This window comes from Bos taurus, chromosome 18, assembly GCF_002263795.3.
Source record: "Bos taurus isolate L1 Dominette 01449 registration number 42190680 breed Hereford chromosome 18, ARS-UCD2.0, whole genome shotgun sequence".
Lineage (NCBI taxonomy): Eukaryota > Metazoa > Chordata > Mammalia > Artiodactyla > Bovidae > Bos > Bos taurus.
Genome location: NC_037345.1, coordinates 54071082 through 54098200, shown reverse-complemented (window position 1 = coordinate 54098200; position 27119 = coordinate 54071082). Strand labels below are relative to the sequence as shown.

The following is a 27119-nucleotide window of genomic DNA, read 5'->3' as shown; positions in this document are numbered from 1 at the left end:
GGTTAAGACTCCCTGCTTCCAATGCAGCAGGCATGAGTTCAGTCCCTGATTGGGGAACTAAGATCCCACATGTGTGATGAGGGGAAAAAAAGGAATCCTACAGAAGTGAGTTAACTGGGTCGTTCAGGCTTGGGGTCTCCCATGACCTTGGGCTGGGGCCAGGATCACCCAAAGATTTGATGGGGGCTGGAGGGTTCACTTCCAATTAAATTCAATCGTGTGGCTGGCATGCTGTTGCTGGATGTTTGCAGGGAGCCTCAGTTCCTCTCCACGTGAGCCTCTCCGCAAAGCTGCTTGAGTATCCTCGAAATGCAGTAGCTGGTTTCCCACAGAAAAGGTGATTAGAGAGAACAAGGTGGAAGTCATAAAGGACCTAAAAGATCCAGTCTTGGAAGTCACACTGTCACTTCCACAGTATTCAACTGGTCACACAGACCAGCCCTGATGTGATGTGGGGAGTGACTGTATACAAAATGTGAAGATCATTGGGGTCATCTATTCTTTTAAATTTACTTGGCTGCAAGAGGTCCTAATTGTGGCAGGTGGGATCTCAACCTGCGTTGAGGGATCGAACCTGCGTCCCCTGCATTGCAACGCGGATTCTTAACCACTAGATCCCCACGGAGGTACTGTGTGTTTCTTTTCATTAGATGCACTTTGTAACCTGCATCTTGTGTTCAAAATAAATAATATTTTTAAATTAAAAAAATTATGCAGTGAGAAAATATTCAGTGCCACTGGTCAGTGTTCATTATTGACTGTTACCTGAAAAAAATTAAGTTGTCTAACGGCAATCTTTTACACCCGTCTAGAAAAAAGACGGGATAGGAATACAACAAAATATTACCAGTAACCGTTCATTGGTGGGATCAGTGATGAGTTTTACTTTCTCCTTTGGAGTCTTCGAGATTTTGCAAACGTTCTACATTAAGTACCACGAGTTTTGATTTTTTGGCCGTTAGAATTGTTATTAATAAAAACTACAAGTCCCGAAAGACATTGCGCCTCCAGCTTCTGAAGACAGGCCTTCCCTCGATGCAATGAACGCTGGGATTCGCAGTCCATCCCCGAAGCAAGGTGGGACGCACAATACCGGCACAGATGACAGAGGAGGGATCACCACCATTTCGACCAGTGAACAGTGCGTACTGGTCCTGAGTGGCGCGTGGACAACCAATAGATAGGCGGCTAAGCCTGAGTGACGTGTACTTCAGCCTACGGGCGGCCCATGGGGCGGGGCGGGGCTCGGCGACCGTAGTGCGAACCATGGGAGGCGGCTGGTGGTGGGCTCGAGCCGCCCGCCTTGCCCGACTCCGCTTCCGGGGGGCGCTGCTGCCGCCTCCGCGGCCCCGGAGCGGGGGCGCTAGGGGGTCCTTTGCCCCTGGCCATGGCCCCCGCGCTGGGGCTTCGCCGCCCCCCGTGTCCGAGCTGGACCGCGCAGACGCCTGGCTTCTCCGGAAGGCGCATGAGACAGGTCTGGGGCTGGAGCTGGGGTCAGCCTGGATGGGAGACGGGGTTCCGCCTAGCCAACCTGCCCGCGCGCACGAGTGGAGGATGGGGGTGGGATTTCTGCTGGAAACGGGGCTCGAGCTTAGAAGGGAGAAGGGCTTCCGTGTAAGCGCAGGGAAGCGGCTGGCCGTAGGAGCGCAGTCTGTGCGCACAGGAGAAGGGCTTGCGGATGGGACGGTGGGTCTGGTTTATGGGTTGCAGTAGAAATTGGAGAGGTTGGTCGGGCCAGGACAGGGAGGCTTATCCAACTGCGCTGTCTAGATGGGAGAGGCTTCCAAAGAGGGCTACGGGCGGGGGAGTTGAATGCAAGAGGGGGCCTGGTTGGAGGGGCCAGTTAGGGTTAGGGGACCACTCTGCATAAGGCGGGAGCGTAGAGCCCCACAGAAGAGGAGGGAAGTTCCGGATTGGAAGAGGGAACAACCAATAGAAGAAAACCTCTCGACTGATTGGAGGGCGTGGTGCCCTTGGCTTAGGGGGCGGGGCTTCATGTGGGCCTTGGAGGTCCTGATTGGAGAGGAGGTCAAGGTACAGGATGGGACAGGGGTTGGGGGGATTGTAACCCGACCAGTCCCGCTAGTGGCATACCAGGGACTTGAATGGATGTGAATGACATCGAGGAGGAGCATACCCACCAGCAGTGAGGTTTCAGAAAGCTGAAGGGGAGGCTGGAGAGAGGCCTGGGAAAGGGGGGGGGGGCGGGTAACAATTTGTTGGGATGTGAGAAAGAAGTGGGGCGGGGCGAGCCCATGGGGGATACACGTGTGGCAACGACGTTGACCCACATGGCCTCTTGGGATCTTCCTGTCTTGATTTGTTGTTCAGTCGCTCAATCATGTCTGACTCTTTGCGACCCCATGGGACTGCCAGCGGGCCAGGCTTCCCTGTCCACCATCTCCCCAGGCTTGCTCAAACTCATGTCCATTGAGTCGGTGATACCATCCAACCATCTCGTCCTCTGTCACCCCCTTCTCTTCCTGCCCTCAATGTTTCCCAGCATCAGGTCCTCAGATTCAGGTTCTGAATTTTGATCCTAGATCCTCCTCAACTCATGTCTTGCATCTTTGGTGTTGCAAAGTTTGGGGTGGGGAGGGACTCGGAGATGGAGACGTGAGAGGGTTTGGGGCAGATAGACTTTGGTAGGTGGGCCGCCTGGACAAGGTGGGGATTTAGGGCCGCACAGGGTGGTAGGATGAAGAGGCACCCCTCGGTTGGACTATCCGGACTGGGGGGTTGAGGGCAGGGTTTGGGCTGACGCTGACTTTTCTGCCCTGCCGCCACCCCCAGCCTTCCTCTCGTGGTTCCGCAATGGCCTCCTGGCATCGGGCATCGGGGTCATCTCCTTCATGCAGAGCGACATGGGCCGGGAGGCTGCCTATGGTGAGTGTAGACCCCCTGCACCCTGAAAGTTAGACTCTGTCCTGCCCCACTCAGTCATCCCCCCATAGTAAATGAACCCCTCCTGCTTCCCCCACCAGAAGTGCCTCCTTCATTGGTGAGTGTCCTCCTCCCCACCTCATCCCTACCTCATTGGCACCGGACCCACCAGATGGGGTGGCTCAGGGCAGGGCTGTGGGTCCGTGCCCTTTCCAATTTGACTTCTCAGCAAAGATGTGGGTCCCTGTCTCAGCCCCTCATGCTGCCCCGACTCCCATCTTATCTTTGCTCTCAGACAGGCCTCCCCCCTCCAAGCCCTAGCCACCCCTTCTGATTCCCTCTCATGTCCCCAACCTTGGCTCTGTACTACCCCTCACCCTGCCCTTGAGTGCGCCCCATCCCCTTTCTAATGCCACCAGGGCCCCAACCCCCCTGGGTCCCCAGGATCAGGCTCCCTGACCCCGGTCCCCCTCTCTGTCCCACAGGCTTCTTCCTGCTGGGCGGCCTATGCGTGGTGTGGGGCGGCGCCTCCTACGTGGTGGGCCTGGCGGCACTGCGGGGGCCCATGCAGCTCTCGGTGGGGGGCGCAGCCGCGGGCGTGGGGGCCGTGCTGGCTGCCGGCCTGCTCTGGGCTTGTGCTGTTGGCCTCTACATGGGCCAGCTGGAGCTGGATGTAGAACTGGTACCCGAGGATGACGGAACCACCGCGGCCGAAGGGCCTGATGAGGCAGGCCGGCCTCCACCTGAGTGAGCCACGGGGAATCGGCCGGGCGCTGGCCAGCCTGGCCCGGAGGACCAGGACATTAAAACCTGACCCTTCCCGCATTCCAGATTCCGAGTGGTGGTTTCTTTGGTGGGGATGCTGAGCCAAGGGGGAGGGGAGGGGAGGGGAGGGGCAAGGGGGGCACGTGGAGATAATTAAGGAGGAAGGAGAGAGGAGGAGCTCCGTGGCCACAGAGCGGGAGCAGATGTTTAATTCACAGGGGCTGAGAGCCCTGCCCCCTGTCCCCTTGGGGTCCCCACCCGTCCTCCCTGTCCGGCCACGTGGAGGGCTGTCCGAGTCCTCAGTCCCCCTTCCGCTGCACCCTGGTGCCCAGGGCCCCCGGGTAGGGCAGGCCCAGGGCGGGGTAGAAGGCCTCTGGGAGGGCGGGGCCCGGGCCCAGCCTCTGCAGGTGTGGGTACGTCAGGCCCAGCTCAGCAGGGCCGTAGCGGATGGTGCCTGGCGCGCACAAGCCCCGCAGGACTGGGGGCAGGAAGCCGGTGTGCAGGAGGGAAGGCGGGGGGTCCCCAGGAGGCGCCAGGCCCCACGGCCCCACCAAATCCTGCTTCAGGGCCCCCGCCCGGATAACGGACGTGAACTCGGGCCTCGTTGGGGCCAGATGGCCCGACGGCTCCTCGTCCTCACTGTCTTCTGGGTCTTCTTTCTCCCCGGGGGCGGGCTCCACTTTGATAGGTTTGCCTCGGGGCTGGGGGGCCTCGTCCTCCTCCGGGGGGGCGGCCTGCTTTCCTTCCACTGGAGGCTCTGGCTCTGCAAGAGGAAAATTTGGAAGGGTGCTGTCCTACTCATCCCCAGCCCTCAGCCTTCCCATCTGTAGAATGGGGCCACGTTCCATGGTCCTCCGCTGGGGTGGTTTTGTCCCTTCAGGGACAGTTGGCCAAGTCTGGAGGCATTTTTGGTCGTCACAGCTGGGGAGAAGGATGCGCCTGGATCCGAGGGGGTGGATGTCAGGGATGCAGCTAAATACCATACAGTGTGGCAGGCTGGCCCCCACCACAAAGTGTGACCAGGCCCCAGAGGTCAGAGGCTCCGGTCTGGACCCAGGCCATCCAAGGGGACTTCCTGTGAGGATGAACGTGTTCATATCTGCACTGGCCACCTATGGCTACTGAGCTCTTCAAATGTAGGGAGTACGACTAAGGAAATGGAACTGAAACTACTTATGATTATTCTGTGCCACACCGTACGGCCTGTGGGGTTCACCAAGCGAGTATTAAACCCAGGCTCGTGGCAGTGAGAGCCGAGAGTCCTAACTCCTAGATCTCCAGGGAACTCCTGAGTTTGAACTGTACTTTTACTGTAAATAGCCTCCACACTGGACAGCACAGGTCCCGGAGGCTGCTCAGGGCCTCCCAGGGGCTGGGCTGGGAGGTGGGGCTCACCTGTGGGCTCTGGCTCCGGGCTGGATGCATCCTCACGGGCCGCACTGGCTGGAAGCTGGAAGGCATCCAGAGGTGTCTGCTCCCCCTCAGCTTGGCTGGGAAAACACATGAAATTGGGAGCTAGGGGCCCAGGCCACCCAGCCTCTGGGGACGGGAGCCTTCCTCCTGCCCACCAGTCTTTTTAGTAGACTTCCCCTCCCCCTCTGAGAGCAGGCACCTCCCCCCACTGCAGTGACTGGGGACCCCCCGGCCCCCGCCACCGGAGGCACTTAGGCCTCATCATTGGATCCCAGACTCCAAGTTGGTGTCTAGACCAGCTTGGCTGTGTCTCCTGAGGCCAGACCTCTGCAGGATGTCACCCTAAGTATCCCCTTGGGCACCGCATGCTCATCTGACCTCAGCATCCTCCTTCCAAACCTGCTGCTCCTCCCAGAGACCCAGTCCCAGGCCCCGCAAAGCCAGAGATGGCCTGGTGGCTGCCACCCCCTCCACCCGTGCTGCCTGGCATCTCCCTGTCCCTAGGCTTCCAGCCCGTCTTGTCCCACAGACAGACCTCCATCTTCATAGCAGCCAGAGGGTCCTTTCACAAAGCCATTTTAACTGTGACTGCCTCCAGCTCTAAACCCTCTCACAGTTCCCCAGTGCCCCACCACCATCCTCAGCTTCGTTTCTGGGGACTCTACTCCAGCCCAGAGCGCTCGCTCCCTTTGGTTCCTCAGCTGGGTCAGCCGGGACTCTGAGCTTTGTCTGTGCTCGGCCCGGAATGTCCTCCCCACCTCTAGTTTCTTTCCATCAGTTGTTCTGTCCCTCTCCTGGATATTGCCTGCCATGGCCCCCCAGTGCCCCAGAATCCACCTAGGCCTGAGGCCACTTGGCATCTGTGTTTCTCCCTAGAAGAGACCATCACTTCCTCTCTGCCTCCTGCAAGGAAGGTCTCTTCTCCTCCAGGCCTTCACTCTCACTGGACTCCATTGCCCTTCATGTTTTTACCACCTCACCCCCCTAGACTTGTCTAGCAACCCTCCCTGAGAGCTCCCACCCAAAGGTGGGAAGAGCTGGCAGAATCTTCTGGAAGGAGTTCTGAGCTCCTCATGGGGAGAGGGGGTGGGCAACCCTCACCTGAGCACATAGCTGACCCAGAGCACATGGCGCTCTCCAGGGCTCTTCCCACTCACAGCCACGGTGGCCACGGACTGCAGCCACACGAAGCCCCCGGCACGCTGCAGCCAACGGTAGTAACCGGTCATCACTTGGCCCTTGTCCAGCACTGGGCCCAGCCCAGGGACCAGGAGAGACCGGAAGGGATGGGGTGGGGTGGGATGGACAGAGAGAGACAGGTGGACAGGGAGACAGGGGCAGAGAGGGGGCGGGTGATAGGGAAACAGGAAGGGTGAGATGGTGGGGAAAAGAGAAAGGCAGAGCATGGAGAGGGAGACAGAGAGAACCCAAGTCAGAAAGACTGAGAGGGAATCTGGCATCGAGGCCCCTGGAGTTTGAAGGCTGGGTCAGAGAGACCCCAGTCCCCATAAATCCCACCCCCCGCCCAATTCCTGAGACTTTGCTCAGGGACGACTCCCTTGCTGCTCGTCCTATGATGAGCTGGCAGCAGGAGAGACCATGGTCAGCCTCAAAGAAGGACTTCCAGGGAGCAGGGTGGTGGGGTGCTCAGGTCTAGGGTGAGGGGTTCTCACGGTCCAGGTGGCTTTGGCGGATCCTGGTTGCATCCTGTCCATGGACAAACTGGTAGCAGCTGCGGCCCACTAGCTCCGAGGGCCCCAGGTCCATGTGGTCACTGACCCTGAGGGCAGGGACCAACAGAGAGGTGGGGAGAAGGGGTCCGCGACCATGGGATGGGGAGAAGGGGGCAGGGTTGGTTCTGGAGTCACTCAGCGCCCAAACCCTGGCTCTGGAGTACTCTGGGCTTCAGTTTTTCCCCCTTAAAATGGGCGGGAAAATATTTAAAATAATAGTGTACCCTTCTAGGGCGGCTATGGGCATTTGAGCAGATGGCATTCGTGGGTGTGGGGTGGCCCCGGGCACTCCGGAGACCCCTGAATTGTGGAAACGATTTCGCTATTTATTGATAATTTCCCCCCCACTGCCTTGTGCGGGAAACAAAGTGGATAAGAGATGAGAGACCAGTGACGCAGAAAGAAAGAGGATCAAGAACAGCTGAGCTCTGCAGGAGGGTTCCGCGAACCGAGGACCTGGCCTGGGAACAGGACACGGCCCCGCCTCCATCCCAGAAGCCCCGCCCCAAGGCCCCGTGTCGTCCTCATAGGCCCCACCTCCATCCCTGTAGGCCCCGCCCCATCCCCGCAGGTCCCGCCTTCACTCCTCTTACAGGCGGTCCTCCGCCGCTTTCTCGCCTCCCGCGTCTCCCCAGGGCCGCAGCCTCCTGACCCCTGGCCTCTTTGACTCCCCGCCCCCCCCTCTCCCGTGCGCCCCCATCGGCCCACCTCTGACCCCAACCCCGGTACCTGCTCTCACAAGCAAGGATGGTGAGACCCAGGCTGAGTCGGAAGACGATCATGTGTCCGTGCAGCGGCAGCTCAGCCAGTGGAGCTGGCGGCAACGTGTGGCCGAGGGCCACGAGGCCCAGGGCACGGGCCCGAAGGCGGCCGGTCACGTGGATGACCTGTGTCGGGGGCGGGGGCAAGGCGGGGCCCTTGGGCGCGGGGACCACAACCTGGCCACAGAGCCTGACTCTGACCGTCGTCCCCAGCCCCTGGGGCCCCCGGGAAATAGCTGGCAGGAACACAGGGTTGGGGAGGGGACACGGGAGACAGACGCTGGGCGCGGAGAGCTCACACCCACCTTGTACCCCGAGGCCTTGACATGCAGCCCTCTCTTGGTGAGGGTGGATTTCATGCGGATGAAGAAGGAGCGCTCCTGGACCCGGGAGGACCGGGATACCTCGGTGGGACTGGCCTCTGGGGCGGAAGGAAGGTTATGGGGTCCGGAAGCGGACACACACAGGCTTCCCCAGCCCTCTGCAGACAGAGGGTCATGACCACAATCACTCTGACACACCTGATGGTTCTACAAGCCTGCTGACACCTTAGAGTAAGCTCCCCTCCTTCTCACCGGCACCTCTTTCTAAAGCTCAGATCTGACCCTATACCTCTGCTCTGAACCTGCCATAGCTCCCTAGTACCCTTGGGAGAAAGCCCAGCTATTCACCATGGCCTAAGTCTGGCAAGCACTACCTTCTAATGACATGATTTCTAGCCACAACCTCCAGGTCTCTGTTCAGACATCTCCGCCTCCAGGAAGTCCTCCCTGACCCCCAGGCTGGGTCAGCTGCCCCTCTGGGGTCTCTCCTACCCCAGCCCTGCCCACTCTGGGCCATCACTGCCTGGGGACAGTTCAGTCTCCTCCACTGGACTGTGAGCCTCGGGAGGGTGGGGCTGGGGCTCTAGCCACCGCTGTGTCTCCAACCCTACCCAACAAAGGGCTGAGCACAGACTGGGGGCTCCGGCTATCGGAACAAATAAGCCTCACAAATACAGATTATTCTATAAACCCTGTGAAGCAGTCTTATAAATAGGCTTACACCCAAATAACCCTGTCTGGGCCTCAAACTCAGGTGTAAATATAATCACGCTTGCCAACAAGTCCCACACGTGTCACAAACATCTCCCAAGCTTGCAAACACTGCTGATAGTTGACGGGATTTTCCTTTAAAGCAAACCCCATACAAGAAAAGCCTATTTATGAGAAAGACAACCTCAGTCCCCCAATATCCTAGAGCTAAAAGGAACTTGCAGTGTAGTCTCCAACAACCTCCCTCCCCAACACGGAGTGGAATTTTCCACTGGAGAGAAGGGTTAGAAGCGCAGACCCTGAAGTCAGACAAACCTGGGCCAGAGTCCAGCTCAACCACTTACATCTGTGTGACCTGGGACACTTAACCTCTCTGTGCCCCAGGTTCCTCCTTTGTAACATGGAGATCATCAGTTTCTGCTTAGTGAGTTTGTGGTTGGGATTTAATAAAATTATGTCCTTAAGGGCAGGGCACGTGTAAATGTCCAATAAGCACGCGTTGTAAATAATAACCCACAGGCACCCGCCTCCACTCTGCAGTCAGAGGGGGTCTTTCTAAAGCTCCAGTCTTGGGGATTCAGGCATCTTTAGGTAGCTTAGGTAATTTTAGGGAGCCACGTCTTACTCCTTCAATTTAGATTCTGACTCATTCTACAAAAACTTGCTTTGCCACAACTCTTAACAAGAGTGTTTTTGTTTAAAGAAGACATATTTGGAGACATTGTACCCAGTGTCCCTCAGGCCTCTTTTTTGGGGGGCCCTGGGAATTACCGATCTCAGGCGTATCCGCAAGCGAAGAGGAAGATGAGGAGGAGGAGGAAGAGGAGGGGACGGAAGGTGGGGTTGGGGGTCCGGGGGTCGGGGCCCGCAGCCCCAGTTGCTCCAGCACCTCGGAGTGGTCCCCAGGATGGATGTAGTCGAAGACGCTGCTGCCCGTCAGCTCCACCTGCCGGCGAAGGAGGGGGCGTGCAGGGGACCGGTGAGGGGAGCGCCGTCGCTAGCCCGCCTTATAAGCAGGTATGTCTCATGCCAGTCTTGTGTTTTCATTAGAAAAATAAAAATTACTTAAACTTTGTAAAAGGAGAATATAAATTTAGGCTCTTCCCGTGCCCTCTCACTTCAAACCCAGAGATTACTAAGGATTTTCTGCCCCTACCTCCAGTATGAAGAAGCTGGGGGGAGGGGACTTCCCCTGTTGTCCGGTAGCTAAGACTGCGCTCCCAATGCGGGGGCCCAGATTCGTTCCCTGGTCAGGGAACTAGAGCCCAGGTGCCACGACTAAGACCCAGTGCAACCAAATAAAATAAAAGAAGCTGAGGGGAGGGGGTTGGAACGGGGGTGTCATAGCCTCTGTTTACCCAGTTCCTGCTTACTCACTCTCACCCCCATACGGCAAACAACTGCGCCCTGAAATGACTCACAGGATGTCCCAGCAGAAATGGAAATCGACACAAGCAGTGGAATGGCTGTCAAACTCTTTAAAGTGTTAGAACCTTTTAATTAGATTTTTACATTCAGTTCAACCCGCAGATTTCTCGCAGCGGTCCCCTCATCTCCACGCGGTCCCCGAGCCGGCAGCCATCTTCTCCCTGTGTGCTCCTCCCCAGAGTCCTCCCTGGCTTTCTTCCCTTCAGTCCTCACACACATACCCCTCCATAAGGTACTCCTCGGACCATGGCCCTCCTCTGCTCAGAAACCTCCCATGCTCCCACTGCCCCCAGGTTTGGGGGTCGCATGCTTCCCTCTATTCTCATTAAGCACCCCCCACGCCACACACACACAAGCTTCCAGCCTTCCCTCTACTCTTATCCTTCCCTTCCTCTTGTCCATATTCCCCATTCAAGGTCTTCCTCTTCCAGGAACCTCCCTCCAACAACTCACTGAAGAGCTGCTCACAAAAGCCAAAAACCAATGCACTGAATTTTCTAAATTTGCCATTTGTCAAAATCTCTGTAAAAATGCTAAAAGTTGGCAGCAATTTGCATTGATTGGATTGGCAAGACCTAAGATGCCACAAGGAGCCAGGACTCCGGGGATGGGGCTTTGGGCTTCTCTTTGCCCTCCTTTCCCTCTCAGACACCAGCTTCAGGAGCTGGAGCAGAAACAGTGGGTTGAAATCAAGGCAAAATGCAAACCAGTCAACTCAGATGCCCCCCAAAATCCTCCAAGCTGGCAAAACCTGAGTCCTCCCAATACGAATGGCTGAAATCCTTTACAAGTGTCAAGAATAGGGCTTCCCTCGTGGCTCAGTGGTAAAGAATCTGCCTGCCAATGCAGGAGACTCAGGTTCGATCCCTGGTCCAAGAAGATCCCACATGCTGCAAAACAGGTAAGCCTGTGCACCACAACCTGTGCTAATAACCACAGGTTCACCACAACTATTGAGCCCAGGCTCTACAGCCTGAGGATCACAACAACTGAGCTCCACACACCCTAGACCCTCTGCTCCACAACAAGGGAAGCAATCGCCAGGAGAAGCCCATGCAGCACTGCTAGAGTAAGTAAGCCCCGCTCTCCACAACCAGGGGAGAGCCCAGACATGAAGAGCCAGCACGGCCAAAAACAATAAGTAAATAAAGTTATTTGTTAAAAGTGTTAAGAAGAAACACGTTTTGGTAAATATCAGTACATTTGGTGACCACTCACAGGCAAACTTACCTTTCTGCTGATTGGCTTTCTTCAAATCAACCTATTACTTTAAAAATCCTCCTCTGCATTTGGTGTCATGTTTTGTCCCAAGGAACACACTTTGGGACCCTAGGAGCCCATCCTTTTTTTTCATGCTGGTTTGGTGAGGCCAAGAGAGAGGAGGGTGGGCAAGGGAGATGGCAGCTGAGCTGGGCCAGGCAGCCTGCTGCGGGCCCCTTACCTGTGAGAGACCCAGATAAATGGAGACTGTCTCTGAGATGTAGAGGAACTTCCCTTCCTGGTTCAAGGCAAATACGAAGCCGTCCAGGGACTAGAGTGGGGAGAGAGGGGGGGGTGGTTTGTGGGTAGAGGAGGACACGGCATCTATAAGAGGTTCTGAAATCTGGATCTCTGCTTGCGATGGGTTAATCCGGGGTAAAGAGTTTCAGTGGCCCTAGGGAGGAGGAGGAAGAAAGGGGAGCCCCAGCAGCCTGCCTCCCAGTTCTGGGGCTCCCCCCAGGCTGAGGCTGGAGAGAAGAGTGCCTTTCTCCCAAGGCTGCCACCAGGTGGCAGCAAGGAGCAGCAGGCGGGGGAGGGGCCTCACCTGCAGGATGTGTCCGCCCAGGTGCTGCTCAAAGACTTCGGAGACCAGTGCCACGGGACCCCTGCGGCCTGGGGCTGGGGGGAGAGTGAGGGGTAAGGCTAGAGCCTACTGGTTTGACCCCTGACCTCTGGGAAGACCCCCAGGGAAGCAGGCTACATATCTCCCTCTCTCGTCCCCAGTCATGAGGCACTGGGGGGCCTTGTCAGGGAGAGACCCAGGGTGTGAGAAGGGACAGACTGAGACACACAGAGACAGAGAGACACCAGGAGATACAGAAAGGGATTCATTCATTCATCCATTCAGTCCTCCAGCAAATGCCCTGAGCATCTGCCCTTCACTGGGCAGTGCTAGAGACAGAGTGGGTGGTGACCAGGACACCCATCCCTGCCCTCACAGGGTACTCAGTCAGGGCAGATATCAATGAGCAGGAAACTAACAAATACAGAACTATCATTTGTGACCAGTGCTAGGGAGAATTGAATAGGTGGCATGAAATAAAGAAAAATGGGGTAGGGCCTGTTGAAGGAGGGGCCTTTGAGCTCAGACCTGAAGGATGAGAATGCAGCAGAAAGGAACCAGAGAAAAAGAGACAGAGAGATAGGGACATAGAGAGACACTGAGAGACAAAGATACAAATAGATGGACAGAGATACAAAGGAATAGAGAAAGAGATAAGGACGTTACAACTCAACAACAAAAGGATGAGGAGTCCAGTTAAAAAATGGGCCAAGTCAGGAAACGCAAACAGGGGCTCTGTATCAACCTAGAGGGGTGGGATGGGAAGGGAGATGGGAGGGAGGTTCAAAAGGGAGGGGATATATCTACACCTATGGCTGATTCATGTTGAGGTTTGACAGAAAACAACAAAATTCTGTAAAGCAATTATCCTTTAATAATTAAAATTTTAAAAATGGGCCAAAGAGGAATTCCCTGGTAGTCCAGTGGTTTGGACTCAGCGCTTTCACTGCTGAGGGTGTGGGTTTGATGCCTGGTCAGGGAACTAAGATCTCGCAAGCTGCACAGCACAGCCAAAATCAAAATCGGGCAAAGGATTTGAATAGATGGTAATCCAAAGATGATACACAAACGGCCGATAAGCACATGAAAAGATGTTCAACATCATTAGTCATTAGCAAAATGCAAATGAAAACCACAATGAGAGACCATTTCACACCCACTAGGATGGCTAGAATTTAAAAAAAGAAAAAGAAAAGAAGTGTTGGCGAGGATGTGGGGAAATCGGAAGCCCTGTGTGTTGCTGGTGGGGATGGGAAACGATACTGCCAGTCTGGAAAAATAGTTTGGCGATTCCTCAATAAGTTAAATATAGAATTACTATTTGTTGTTTAGTTGCTCAGTCGTTTCAGTCTTTTGCGACCCCGGACTGTAGCCCTCCAGGCTCCTCTGTCCATGGGATTCCCCAGGCAAGAATATTGGAGTGGGTTGCCCTTTTCTTCCCCAAAGAATGACCATATAACCCAGAGATTGCACTCCTAGGTACATATCCCAAAGAACGGAAAACAGGTGCTCAAACAAATACTTGGACGTGAATGTTCATAGCAGCATTATTCCTAATAGCCAAAAGGTGGAAACAGTGCAAATGTCTACTAACTGCTGAATGAATAAGTAAAACGTGCTAAATTCATACAGTGGAATGTCATTCCGCCATAAAAACAAATGGAGTCCCGATCCACGCTGTAACAGAAAGCAACTTTGAGAACCATTATGCTGAGTGAAAGCAACCGAACACATGAGGCTACATAGTGTAGGATTCCATTTATATGAAACACCCAGCACAGGCATATCCAGGGACAAGAAGCTGATTAGTGGCCACCAGGGGCTGGAGGGAGGGGCGGGAGAAGCTGGGAGAGACTGTGAACCGCACAGGGCTTTAGGAGAGTGATGAGCATGAACCAGATAGACGCGCTGGCTGCACGCTGTACAACGGTGAATGTCATGTTACATACATTTTACCCCAATAAAATTTTTAAAAGAGAGAGAGAGCGATATATAGACACAGAAATTGAGATAAAGATAGACAAAGACAGAGAGATGTGATGAGATGGAAGGACAGGGACTTCCCCCGAGGTCTGGCGGATAAGACTTCCCATGTCCAATGCAGGCAGCATGGGTTCGATCCTTGGTTGGAGAGCTAGGATCCCGCAGGCCACCATCAGTACAGAACATTTTAAAAATAAAAATAAAGAGACGGAGAGACGGAGGGAAAGAAATGCACAGAGAGACATACGGGGAAAGTGGCAGGAAGATACAGGTGGTGAAGGAGACGGAGGCAGAGACACAGGCCGTCCATCCCCCCAAGAGTCAAGAGCAGAGGGCTCCAGACATCCAGGCTGGACCTTGCAGAGAACGACTCCCCAAGGGGCCTGTGCCCAGATCGGGGAGTCAGTGGCCTCAAGGGTCCCCAAGCACCCGGCTCCTGCTGGCCTGAGGATCCAGGTCTGGGGTCAGTCACTGTTGCCCCCTGTCTGTGTGCCCAGGGACCAGTGCCTTCACTTCTCTGGGCCTCAGTTTCTTCCTCTGTCAAATGGGTTTGCTAAGAGGACTGGCTGATCCGTTAGGGGATGTTGAGCATTCATTTCGCCTAGGGAACAGAGAGGGCCTACCAGGGGCGGGCACGCAGCAGGTGCTCCCGAAACAACCTGGGATCAGTATTAATAGCCTGATTACTATTGTGATTTCCAGACCATCAAAACACCAGGCGGCGGACCGCCACCCCCCTCCCCCCCAGTCAGGACGCAGCCCCCAAGCTCCACCCCAGCTTGGCCACGCCTCCTCCCTCAAGGAGCGACCCCCGACACCCTCACGGCTGTTCACACCCTTTTCCCACCCCCCCGCCCCCCGCCTGGAGTTCCAGGGACAATAACTGAGGGGTGGTGGTGATGATGGGGACCCCTCCCCCGAGATACAGCAGGAACCAGCCGGGTGACAGGCGGGAACAATGCTGGCTGCTAATTGTCGCAATTTTCCCCTGTCATTTTTGCTAATTCCTTCATTTTCCCTCTCACAGGATCAGCCCAGGTCAGACTGAACGGCTGCAATTAACAGCGTTAATGGGCACGTCGGGATGGGGGTGCGTGTAGTGGGGAGGGCTCAGCCACTCGCTCTTCCCCTATCCTGTCCCCTGGGTCTCTCCCCATCCCTGACTGAGGGGTCTTTGAGGGGTCTTATGGCTCCTAGCCCCATCCCGCCCCAAGTCCACCGACTCCCCGCTTCCTCCTTCTCCCCTCCCCTCCCCCGTCTCTCCCAGAAATACCTCAACCCCTGTCCCTCCCAGATCTGCTCCTCGTTCACGTCCAAACCCCAGCCATCATTCACTCTTTCAACAAACATTTGCTGCGTTTCCTATCAAGTCAGCCTCCCCTGGAATAAAACTGCCCCAGTTGTCATCTTCCCTCCAAACCAGAGGGGGCGCTGAGGGGCCGAGGGGAGAAGCTAAGGCCTCACCCGGGGGTCCCGCCCCCACCGCCCATCCTCAACTGCCCTGAGGGCTTTGCTGTCCTAGACTAGGGGGGATAAAGGGCTGGGACTTCAGGAACTTGTAGCAGTCTGGGAGAAGGAGCCCCGCTGCCTTCATCAGAGTGCCTTGCTCCTGGAAGCAAGCCTGAGGGGCTGGAGCAGGTGCATTCCTGCCTGTACTTTCCTTGGCTGCATCTGTGAAATGGGTCTAGGGCTGGAGTTGGGTGGGCTCATGCATGCACACGGCACAGCCAGCTGCTGCTGCTGCTCACTCAGTCGTGTCCCACTCTTGACCTCATGGACTGTAGTCTGCCAGGCTCCTCTGTCCATGGAATTTTCCCAGAAAGAATACTGGAGTGTGTTGCCATTTGCTTCTTCAAGGGATCTTCCCAATCCAGGGATCGAACTCGTGTCTCTTGTGTCTCCTGTATTAGCAGGTAGATTTTTCACCGCTGCACCACACGGGAAGCCCCCACCCAGCTCCACAGCTGCCCAGCAAATATTTAGTGGTCCCTCACTGCGTGCAGGGTCTATTCTAGGCTCAGCAAACACGGTGTTGTAGGGGAGAAACACAACAAACAAGAGAAGGGACTCCCTGGTGGGCCAGTAACTAAGACCCCGAGCTCCCAGTGCAGGGGGCCTGGGTTCTATCCCTGGTCAAGGAACTAGATCCCACATGCTGCAGCTAAAAACTGGCACAGCCAAATAAATTAACAAATATTTTAAAAAATTAAACAAGAGAAATAAGAAATATGTAATAGCAGGTAACAATAAGTATTATGTAAAGAAAAAAGACAGAAAAGGTAGAAAGGGAGACAGGAAGTGCTGGGAGCAGGGGGTTGTAATTTTTTGTTTATTTGGCTTCACCGGGTCTTAGTTGTGGCATGTGGGCTTTTGTTGCAGCATGTGGGATCGGGTTCCCTGACCAGGGATTGAACCCAGGCCCCCTGCAATGGGAGTGCAGACTCTTAGCCACTGGACCACTAAGGAAGTCCCTTTTATTTTTAATAGTGTGGTTGGGGAAAGCCTGACTGAAAAGCCCACATTCTAAGGGAATGTGGGTTCCTGGTGGAAGCATAGCAGGTGCAAAGGCCCTGGGGTGGAAGCAGGCTTCTCTGAACAGCAAGGCGGCCAACGTGGGGCAAGGGCTTGAAGTCATTAGAGAGGTAGAAAGGTGACATTAGGGAGGTAGAGGGCAGGAGACCAGGTTTGTAGCTCACCTCCCAGGGCAGGAACTTTGTCCTGTTCTCTGCGATGTCCCCAGCCCCTAGAACACTGCCTGGCACAGTTGAATCAATGACAGTGAATGACTGATAGGAGATCAAAGATGTCTTCTCTTCAGACTCAGAGCCCCTAGGCTAGACTTCAACATTTGTGATCCCATTTTACAGATGGTAGTGTGAGGCCCAGAGAGAGGCCAAGCCCAGCAACCCAGAACCCATCCCTGGAGACCCACACATATGCCTAGTATGGTGATAGAGAAGGTGGGTGTCAGAGCCAGGCTACTTGAGTTTGAATCTCATCTGGGTCCCTTGTTGACTGTGTGACCTTGGGCAAACAGCATCACCTCTCTGGGTCTCAGTTTTCCAGTTCTATAAAACAGGGATCGAAACACTGCCTCCCTCTGAAGATTTCTAAGAGAATTAAGCAAGTGAATTTGGATTCAGTGCTCAACCCAGTGTCTGCGGTGTATATTATTACTAGTATTTTTGAGGAGAACGTGGGAGTCCCCCCTCCTTTAGAGAGCCTACATTGTGCTTTTCTCTGGCAACTAAGTCACTGGCCTCGGTTTCCCCATCTGAACTGTTGAAGCAGGTTCTTGGCCTCTTGCTGAAGACCCCGGGAGAACAGATGCCCCCATTTCTTAATTTTGGGGGGAGTCCACGCAGCTCCTCCCCGGCACACTGTCCTGCCCCACCTTCCCACCTACAGGCAAGGGGGTTGCTAAGGTCGGTGGTCTGCCCCCTCGAATGACCCATCCCGGCAAGCGGGGAAGGGGGAGTCCGGACGCCGGCGGGGCTCTCAGCGTCTCCCCCTCCCTTTCTCTCCCCGGGGCTTGGGGACAATAGACAAGATGTTTATCCCCCGCCGGCGCACATGTTGTTCGCGGTAATGACAGTAATCAGCGGCGCTAATGCCGCATTCTCTCCGCGCCAGTCAATTCGCCTAATTACCGCCTGGGAAGCCGGATTATTTAAATTTAAATGGTGATTTATTGCGAACTTAATCAATGCTATTTTCTCTCCCCCACCCTCCCCCCAGACCAGGGCAGGAGGGGAATTGGGGCCCCTCCAACCCCACCCTAAGGACAATCCATCTTGGGGTGGGGTGGGGGGCGCAGTTGCCTAGGATGCCCTGTCCCTGTTACCTGAGACCTCTGAAGAACACGATTCGCACACTTCTAGTAGTAAGAGTAAAGCAATAAAACATAAAATAGAAGTAATAACAATAACGTAACACTCTGTGTAATGAAGTCTGAATAATAATGAAAGTAGATATCTATCTATATATATATCTGTGTTTTACATGTTCTATATTTTAACATATTATAGATTGCATTTCCTTATCATGTCTTGGGGAGTAGGATGTCAGCCTGTCCAGGGCAGGGACTTTTTATCCAGTTTGTTTCCGGCTGGGTCCAGAGAGCTCAGAACAGTAGCAGGCACACAGCAGATGCTCAATAAACCTGCAGGTGCCCGTTGATAAAGGTTTCCCTGGTGGCTCAGCGGTAAAAAAAAAAAAAAAAAATCCGCCTGCCAATGTAGGAGACGCAGTTCGATCTCTGTCTGGGTCGGGAATATCCCCTGGAGAAGGAAATGGCAACCGACTCCAGTATTCTTGCCTGGAGAATTCTATGGACAGAGGGAGCCTGGTGGGCTACAGTCCATGGGGTCGCAAAGAGTCAGACGCGACTGAGTGACTAAACACCAGCCACTGATAACAGTAAGTGCTACACACTGGCTGTTTACTCTGAACCAGGTGTGTTTACGGTCTTTATTACCTGGTAGACCTTTTTCTCTTCTCAGCCCTGGGGAGGGAAGGGTCTTCATCATGATTTCCATTTCACAAATGAGGCACAGAGAGGTGAGGCGACCTGCCCGGGTGTCACAATGCTGGGAAATGGCCAAGCGGGGACAGGGACCTCTGTCTTACTGAAGCTCGCCATCTTACCTGCCGTGTTATTCTGTCCCCCTCCCGCAACCCAGGCTGGGAATTCAGACGCCAGAGTCCTTGTGTTCCCTCTGGGGTCCCTCCGGTATGAGTGTGGGGTGTTTCTTGCTCATTAGCTGATGGGAGGCCCGGGCTGGGTCCTCTCTGTCCCACTCATGCAGCTGCGGGTCTCCTTTGTGAGAATCATGAATCATTTCCTCTAATAAAAATAATAGCCCTTACTAGTGGCATGACCCCTGGTATGGCCAGGGCAGAATTCATGAAACCGTCCCTACCTGGTGAGCCCATTTTACAGATGAATAAACTGAGGCCTGGACAGCAGAAGCCGTCTGATAGCAACACACAAAAGGTCTGACTCCAAATTCTGTACTCCTTTCCTTTAGGGTGGAGGAACCTGGCCACAGCTAGCACGCAGCTCAGACCCCGAGTCCCCTGCCCCGGGGGAGCGCGCCAGGACCCCGCCCCCGCGCATGCGCACTCACCTAGGCCCGCCGGCGGCCCCGAAGACCGCAGCCCCCAGGGCGGCGCCCCGAGCGCGGCAAAGCGGCGCAGGCGGAGGTAGGTGACGCTGAGGCGCACGATGGACGCCTTGTCCAGCTGGCTGGAGATGGCTCCGGGCAGAGGGAGTAGCTTGGCCAGCTCGAAGAACTCCAGGTTCTCCTTTCCGCGCCGCGAGCGCGCAGCGTTACGGGACTTCTCCTTGCGCTGCGCCTGCAGGCTGGGCGGGCGGCGCGGAGGGACCGTCAGCGGGGCCCGGGGACTCCGGGATCGGGGGCGGGGGCCTCGAGAACGAGGGGAACGGGACGTTGGAAGTGGGTTCAACACTCTGGAGGTCGGGACAGAGCCTGAGAATGACTTCTCTGCCCAGCCGTTGGGCAGGACTTGGGGGTGTAAATGCTGGCGGGGAGGAGGAAGGAGAGGGGAGCGGTAAGAATGTTGGGTAGGAGTCCCGAAAAAGGGGGCTAGGAACCGAACGCCCAGTGTACGGTGAGTTGCAGAACCTCGGTAGAACAACTCCGGGTGAGAAAGTCTAGCCCGAGGGGGCGGGGCGGAAGGTGAGTGTGAATTCTCTTCGGATCCCGCCTTGGGGCGGGGCCACGGCCCGAGGGGCGGGGCGAAGGTGAATGTGAATCCTTGTCGGATCCCGCCTTGGGGCGGGGCCACGGCCCGAGGGGCAGGGCTTTGCTCACCAGGGTCCCGGCGGGGCCTTGACCACGAACCCCGGCAGAAAGTCCCAAGGGACGCTGCCGCCGCGACCTCCCCCGCCACCGCTGGGGTAAGGAGCCGCCATCTCCGCGGGGACCCGCTCAGGCGGGCTCAGAGCGGCCTGCGGGACTCGAGAGCCGCGTCTCCTGCAGCGGGAAGGAGCGGGAGGCAATGCTCAGCGCCGAGGGGGCGCGTGGGACACCTGGTAGGCAAACCAAGGTCCGCGGGGTGGGGTGCAGGGTCCCGGCGAGGAGCTGCGCGGGAGGCGGCCTCAGTTTCTCCTACCCGGAGGCCAGGCTACACAGCCCGCAGCTCTCACCGTGCTGGGCTCCGGGCGAAGCTCACTCAGGGTGAGGACGTGCCCCGCCGCCGCCTCCCCCGCGCCGCCCGCCAGCGCGCCCGCCTCACGCCCGCGCCGGGCCGGCTCCCGCATACCAATAGGCGCACGCGGCGCGCATACGGATCCGACCGGCCCGCGAGCTGCGTGCCAAGCATGCCCAAGCCGGGCGGGGGGCGGGCGCCTCGCCGGGGCCCAGGCGAGACCGGCTCCAGCCCCCAGAGCCCTCTACCCCGGGGACCTGCTCCCACCACAAGCCCATCCCGGGAGTCTGGTTTTCGCATCTGCGGTACGCCTATTTCCCAGGCTCGGTTAAAGAGATAGGGGCGGGGGGGACAGAAACTAGGGACCCCACCCGATGCTCTCCCCAGGGACCACCCCTCAACCCCTGGGGGTGATGCCACGTGTCTAGGCCGCCAAATCTCCGCAACCACAACTTCCTCCCTGAAGACCCCTGATGCAGCGGCCAGCTCCTCAGCCCCAGGTAGCCCTCAGGATGGATCCAGAATTCTGAGCCCAGGTGTCCTGGTATTCAGATTCCCCAGAACCGGAAACATGTTTAATTAGGTCTTCATTCCTCCAGGGCTAGGCATTCAGGGTCCAGCCCCGCTCCCCACATCCACGCCACCCCCAAGCCTCCCCAGCCAGGTCCCCCAATGCCCTAGATCTTGGCGTTCAAATCCCCCAGCCCCCTATTTCTCCAGGACCCAATCTCCGTGCGCCCGAGACAGGCATTCCGATGCCCTAGCCCCCAGGACACTGGAGTCCGGGTCCCCTTCACCTCCAGGACTCAGGAGTTCCTGTCCTCTCATACCTGCCCCCTGGCATCCCCTACCTGCAAGACCCACCGCCTCGTTACCTGACCGCGAGGGCAGGCTCCGGGCGCGGCGTGGGGCCGGCCGGGCGGCGCAGAGGAGCGGCCCCATAGACCCCGGGGCGGGCCGGGCTCGGCGGGGCGCGCGGGCTGTGGCGCTAGGCTCTCCGCGCCCGCCGAGGCCTCGCAGACTTGGATGCGTGGAGACAGCGCCGGCGGGCGGGGGTGGGGCCTGCTGGAGCCCCGCCCACGGAGTCTCCGCCCTTCGGTCCTGCCCAGCGTCAGCCACTCTGCTCTTTTCCACGGTTGTTGTTCAGTGGCTTCGTCGTGTCCGACTGTTTGCGACCCCATGGACCGCAGCACGCCAGGCCTCCCTGTTCCTCACCATCTCCCGGAGTTTGCTCAAACTCATGTCCATTGAGTCGATGAGGCCATCCAACCATCTGGTCTTCTGTCTTCCTCTTCTGCCTTCAATCTTTCCCAGCATCAGGGTCTTTTCCAATGAGTCGGCTCTTCGCATCAGGTGGCCAAAGTATTGGAGCTTCAGCCTCAGTCTCAGTCCTTCCAATGAATATTCAGGTAGAGGGTTCCAAGCAAGGGAGTCCTGGGCTGCTCAGATGTCTGAGCCCCCTTAGCCCACGAGAACGGGAACCTCGAAGTTGGCTTCCCCACCTCAAGAGGGGAACACCGGAGTCCAGGCTCTATCTCTATATACCCCACTGGAAGAAACTATCACCCCATTTTCCCTAAAAGTACTCAGCATCCAGCAGCTCCTCAGGACAAGGAGGGCACCCTGCACCCGTCTCCAGTAGGGGTGGAGACCCAGACGTCAACGTCCCCTCTAGGGACACAAATCCAGGTGTTAGAGACCCTTTTCCAGGAGAGAACTTAAGAATGTCAGCGAGGCCATCTGGACAAGAAGGGGACCTTGGTCTCAACAACCGTCCCCCCCCCACCCCCCCTACCCCCACCTTATAAGACCAGGATTTGACATCTAGACCTCCCAGGGACTGGGACACAGGTGTCCGAGGAACTTCAGAGATCAGGATCCTGGGGTCTTAGTTCCACCACTGCTCCCACGGGAACCCTAATATTGGAGCTTCCCATTAGACCATAAATGGGAACTAAGGGATTATAGTACCTCCTGTAGAGGTCTGGAGACCCAGGTGACTGAGCCAGTTCTTTTCCACTCTGGTAGAAAATACAAAACCTCTCCCTCCCAAGCCCCTTCAGCAGCCTGGCGTGGGGGTTTCCAGGCGCTTAAGTGCTCCTAGGGGGCTTCCCAGGTGACTCAGTGGTAAAGAACCCGTCTGCCAATGCAGGAGACATGAGAGACTCGGGTTCAATCCCGGGGTTGGGAAGATCCTCTGGAGGAGAGTATGGCAACCCACTCCAGTATTCTTGCCTGGAGGATCCCATGGACAGAGGAGCCTGGCTGGCTATAGTCCATGTGGTCAAAAAGAGTGGACACAACTGAACATGTGAGCATGAAGCGCTCCTAGGAGACCACAGTGCAACTAACGAAGCTGGGCCGGGAGTCTCAGGAGAGGCGAGTGGGCAGGGCTGGCAGAGAGCTAGGGTCTTCCTCAGGTTGGACGGAGGAACCAAGGCATACACCTCTGCACCCTCATGTGCACAGGCTGATAGGGACACTCTGTTTTTAAAAAATTATTTTTAATATTCCTTTAAAGAAGGCTGAGCACCAAAGAGTTAATGCTTTCAAACTGTGGTGCTAGAGAAGACTCTTGAGAGTCCTTTGGACTGCAAGGGGATCAAACCAGTCAATCCTAAAGGAGATCAACCTTGAATAAGGTTGATCAATCTTGAATATTCATTGCAAGAACTGATGCTGAAGCTCCAATACTTTGGCCACCTGATGCAAAGAGCCAACTCATTGGAAAAGACCCTGATGCTGGGAAAGATTGAAGGCAGGAGGAGAAGGGGAAGACAGAGAATGAGATGGTTGGATGGCATCATCAGCTCAAGGGACATGAATCTGGGCAAACTCTGAGGGATGGTGAAAGACGGGGAAGCCTGGCATGGTGCAGTCGTTAGGGTTGCAAAGAGTCAGACACAACTGAGTGCCTGGACAACAACTGAACAACAATACAAAATGTATTTATTTACTTTTGTCTGTGCCGGGTCTTCATTGCTGCACGCAGGCTTTCTCTAGTTGTGCTGAGCAGGGGCTTCTCTCTCTCTAGTTGCAGTGTGTGTACTTCTTGCGGTGGGTGGCTTCCCTTGCTGTGGAGTGCGGGCTCTGGAGCACAGGCTCGGTAGTTGTGGGGCACAGGATTAGTTGCTCCAAGATATGTGGGAGGCACTATAATCCCTTAGCGCTCATTTATGGGCTAATGGGAAACTCTGATGTCGGGGTTCCCATTGGAGCAGTGGTGGAGCTAAGATGCCAGGATCCTGGTCACTGAAGTTCCTTGGATACCTGTATCCCAGTCCTTGGGAGGTCTGGATGTTCAATCAGGATAACCACACTGAACAATTTGAGAGCTAATCTTTTATGTGTGACATGGGCACTCGTTCCTGAGACCATTTCAGCGGGTCTATGAGGTCAAATTTTCATACCGAGACATTTTCTGCCTTTCCACTTCCTTCTCCCATGCGTGTCCGGTGGTGGGGGAGGTTTCCAGAGGCTCCCTGGTCTGTGATATCACAGCAGACCCCAGGCATAGGCAACAGGAGTGTCCAGCTGGCTGGACTTCAAGGAGCTTTGCAAAAGTGTAAAATAATGACACTCCTTTCACTAAAATTTTTCTTAAAATAGGTTATTTATGTTAGCCTGTAATGCATTTATTATTGCTATTTAAAAATGCCTTTTGAATCCTTTTCAAGAATTTCCAGTTTTATTCTGATATGACTTACGAAACGGAAATAAAAGCTCTTTGGTCTTCCCTAAAAATGTAAGTGAAGTGAAGTGAAGTCGCTCAGTGGTGTCCGACTCTTTGCAATCCCATGGACTGTAGCCTACTAGGCTTCTTAGTCCATAGGATTTTCCAGGCAAGAGTACTGGAGTGGGTTGCCATTTCCTTCTCCAAGAATGTAAAGAGACCAAAAAGTCTGAAAACTGCGGAGTTAAGCCACTTAAAGCTGAGAATGTGTTACTGAGTTGCTTCAGTCCTTTCTGACTCTTTGCAACCCATGGACTATAGCCCACCAGGTTCCTCTGTCCATGGGATCCTCCAGGCAAGAATACTGGAGTGGGTTGCCATGCTCTCCTCCTCCAAAGGATCTCCCCAACCCAAGGATTGAACCCGCATCTCTAATGTCTCCTGTATTGGCAGGCTGGTTCTTTACCACTGGAGTCACCTGGAAAGCCCACAAACCGAGAATAGAGCCAGGCATTAAATCTGCAAGATATGACATGCCCATCCAAAGACACATTCACCCTCATGTGCCCTTGACTCCACTCAGAGTGACTGATAAACACAAACACCATTTGGGGTCTCAGTTTTCCCATCTGTGAAATGGGTGGGCTGTTTTGTGATATCCATGCCCTTCGGCAGCTCTGGTCATAGAGCTGGGAAGAAACAGGATCGCTTCTGGGACAGAGTATGCATCAGGTGGGACCCTGGGGGAGAGAGCTGGGACCCTCTAACTGGGAACCGAGACAGCTTTCATAAAAGACTTTTTTTGAAGCAGTCAGGGGTCAGAGGCTTTTCTGTGAATCTCCCAGGGTTTATTTTATTTCATTTAAAAATATTTATATTTATTTATTTGACTGAATGCAGTCCTAGTTGCTGCAAGCAGGATCTTCATGGCCATGTGTGGGCGTGGAGTGCAGGCATGTGGGATCTTAGTTCCCTGACCAGGGATCAAATCCGTGTCCCCTGCATTGCAAGGTGAATTCTTAACCACTGTACCACCAAGAAAGTCCCTGAAAGGACTCTTGACAGAGGTTTGGGGAAAATCTAGGACAGCTGTGCCACCCCCAGAGCAGGCAAAGCAATGAGCCATTACCACCTGGGGCCTGTTAGAGAATCTAGAGACAGTGGCAGTTGAGACCCTCTTGGTCTCATCCCTGACACGTCCTGCCCTAGCTTCTCTGTCTCTCAGCCACATTCAGCTCTCCTTGGCCTTCCTCAGCTTAGGAGATATTTCTCACCAAAACATGGAGACCTCTTCTGGGGTGGAAGAGATGGGAAAGAATAGTATGTGTCCTTGAGGTCCCAGTAATCAGGGGAAATCAAGGAGAGGGGTGAGGGCCCATGTGCTGCAACTACTGAAGCCCGCATGCCTAGAGCCTGTGCTCCTCTACAAGAGACGCTGTCGTGATGAGAAGCCCACACACCACGATGAAGAGTAGCCCCCGCTCACCACAGTTAGAGAAAGCTCACATGTAGCAACGAAGCCCCAGTGCAGCCAAAAAACTAATAATAAATAAGTAAATCTTAAAAAAAAAAGAGGCTCAAGGATTTTGGTAGGCCGTAAGAGCTTGGGTGTGTGCGTGTTTGTGTGTTTGGAGGGTTCCAGTGACTTCTCCTTAATCTCACTCTTCTCTACTAAGAGAGCAGAGTTTTAGGAAGGGGACTCAATGGGCTCATTGTAATTCTGATGCGACTTGTGTGACCTTGAGCAGTTTCCTTCACCTCTCTGTGTCTCACTCCCCTCATCGGTAAGATGGGGAGAGTATAACAATACTCCCCAAATAAATGAACTGCTCCCCCACATCCACAGGCGTCCCCCATTTCACCTTTGTGAAAGAAATAAGTACTAGAGGGAACACAGAAAGAACCTATTTTTTAAAAGTCTGAACACAGGCACAATACACAATCTATTACTTAAGGATGTGAGCCTGGGTGATGCAAGAATGATGAATAATAGATAATAAATCAAGAGAATGGTTAACCTGAGATTGAGGAGAGAGGTTGAGTCTGGGGGTGGAGGAGGAAGATGCTGTGGGCTGGAGAGGCGGGGGTCGAGGGGCAGCAGCGGAAGTCTTATTGTGGCTGGTGGGTACCCAGGTGACCACTTAATTACTGTTATTGTATGAACTTGGCAGGTTGCTTTGTGTAGTCTTTTGTTTGTACGATCTAGTTCATAATATAAAATGATAGGAAATGCGGAAGGGAGGTGGTGTGGGTTGAACTGTGCTCCCCACCCCCGCACAAAGCAAATGACTCTGCAGTAGTAAAGATACTGTAAACAATGTTAAAAGATGAGTACCAGGATGGACAAAAAATTAAGAGACAATGGATTGACATACATCATAAATAAAGAGCTCCTACCAATCAATAAGAAAAAAGGCAGATGACCCAATACAGAGAACTCAATGGGGAAAATGGTCAAGATGCACACAGGCAAACCACAAAAGAAATGTGTGTGACACATAAACATATGGGAAAGTGCTCAACTGTGATGATAATCAAGAAATTGAAGTAAAAAATGCAACAAGCTGTCCTTTGCCTGTAGACAGACTTGAAAAACCAAAATAGTGGTGGTGGGACTTCCCTGATCATCCAATAGTTAGGACTCAGCCCTTCAAATGTAGGGGCCCCAGGTTCAATCCCTGGTAAGGGTACTATGATCTCACATGCCCGGTACCACACAGCCAGAATATTAAAAAGTAAAAAATTAAATAAAAATAAATAAAACCACTGTAGGTCTCCAGATTTAGTGAAAATGTGAGGAAATGGGTCCTTTTATAAAAAAACGGCAACTTGGTAAAGCGAGATTTAGTTTGCATCTTATAGATTTAAGAATTATTTAATTTTAAACCGTGTTTGCATTCAATGAGAATATTATATAAGTAAACATGATGCAGTTCTTCGATCCTAAAAATTTTATGAATACCCACTGTGTGCCAGGGGCTGGGAGACATCAGTGAACAAAACAAATAAGGTCCTTATGTGTGTATGTGGGGGGCAAGCAAGTAAACCAGCACAGAAAAAAGACGATTTCTGCTCATGCTGAGAGCTGTGAGAGAAAGAAAAGAGTGAGGCAAGAGAAATAAAACTACCGGAGAGTGGTTATGGTGGCAGGAAGCCCTCTCAGGGGAAGTGACATTTGCTGAGGTATGAGATGAATCTACGGGAAGACGGCTCCAGGCAGGAGGAATGGCAAGTGCGAAGGCCCTGCCGTGGGATGGAGGAACTAGGGAGGAAAGAAGAGCCTGACTGTGTCTGGCAGGGAGTGGGCGGAGCCAGCTGCAGTGGGCGGGGCCTTGCGGGGAGGAGTTTGGCTTCCAAGGGGCTCAGAGGGTGTTAGGTCGGGGAGGGGCCTGATCTGACTTTTTGTTTTTGGTGGCACCACAGGGCATGTACCCCCACCAGGAATCGACA

General features: G+C 54.6%; 2 protein-coding genes across 2 annotated transcripts; one reads left to right on the top strand and one right to left on the bottom strand.

Annotated features, from left to right (window-relative positions):
- Positions 1–1256: 1256 nt before the first annotated feature.
- TMEM160 (transmembrane protein 160) lies at positions 1257–3708 on the top strand. The gene is given in 3 exon segments (NM_001046019.2): positions 1257–1474; positions 2794–2886; positions 3369–3708. Coding segments are annotated over 3 exon segments (567 nt in total). The 5' UTR covers positions 1257–1266; the 3' UTR covers positions 3635–3708.
- A 133-nt stretch (positions 3709–3841) lies between these two features.
- Positions 3842–19760, bottom strand: NPAS1 (neuronal PAS domain protein 1). The gene is made up of 11 exons (NM_001192657.2): positions 19660–19760; positions 18952–19187; positions 11822–11895; positions 11459–11548; positions 9361–9535; positions 7861–7976; positions 7524–7681; positions 6735–6841; positions 6163–6310; positions 5044–5138; positions 3842–4411 (listed from the first exon to the last, which is right to left on the bottom strand). The coding sequence occupies exons 1-11, from the start codon at positions 19758–19760 to the stop codon at positions 3948–3950; spliced, it is 1764 nt and encodes a 587-aa protein (NP_001179586.2). The 3' UTR covers positions 3842–3947.
- Positions 19761–27119: the final 7359 nt, after the last annotated feature.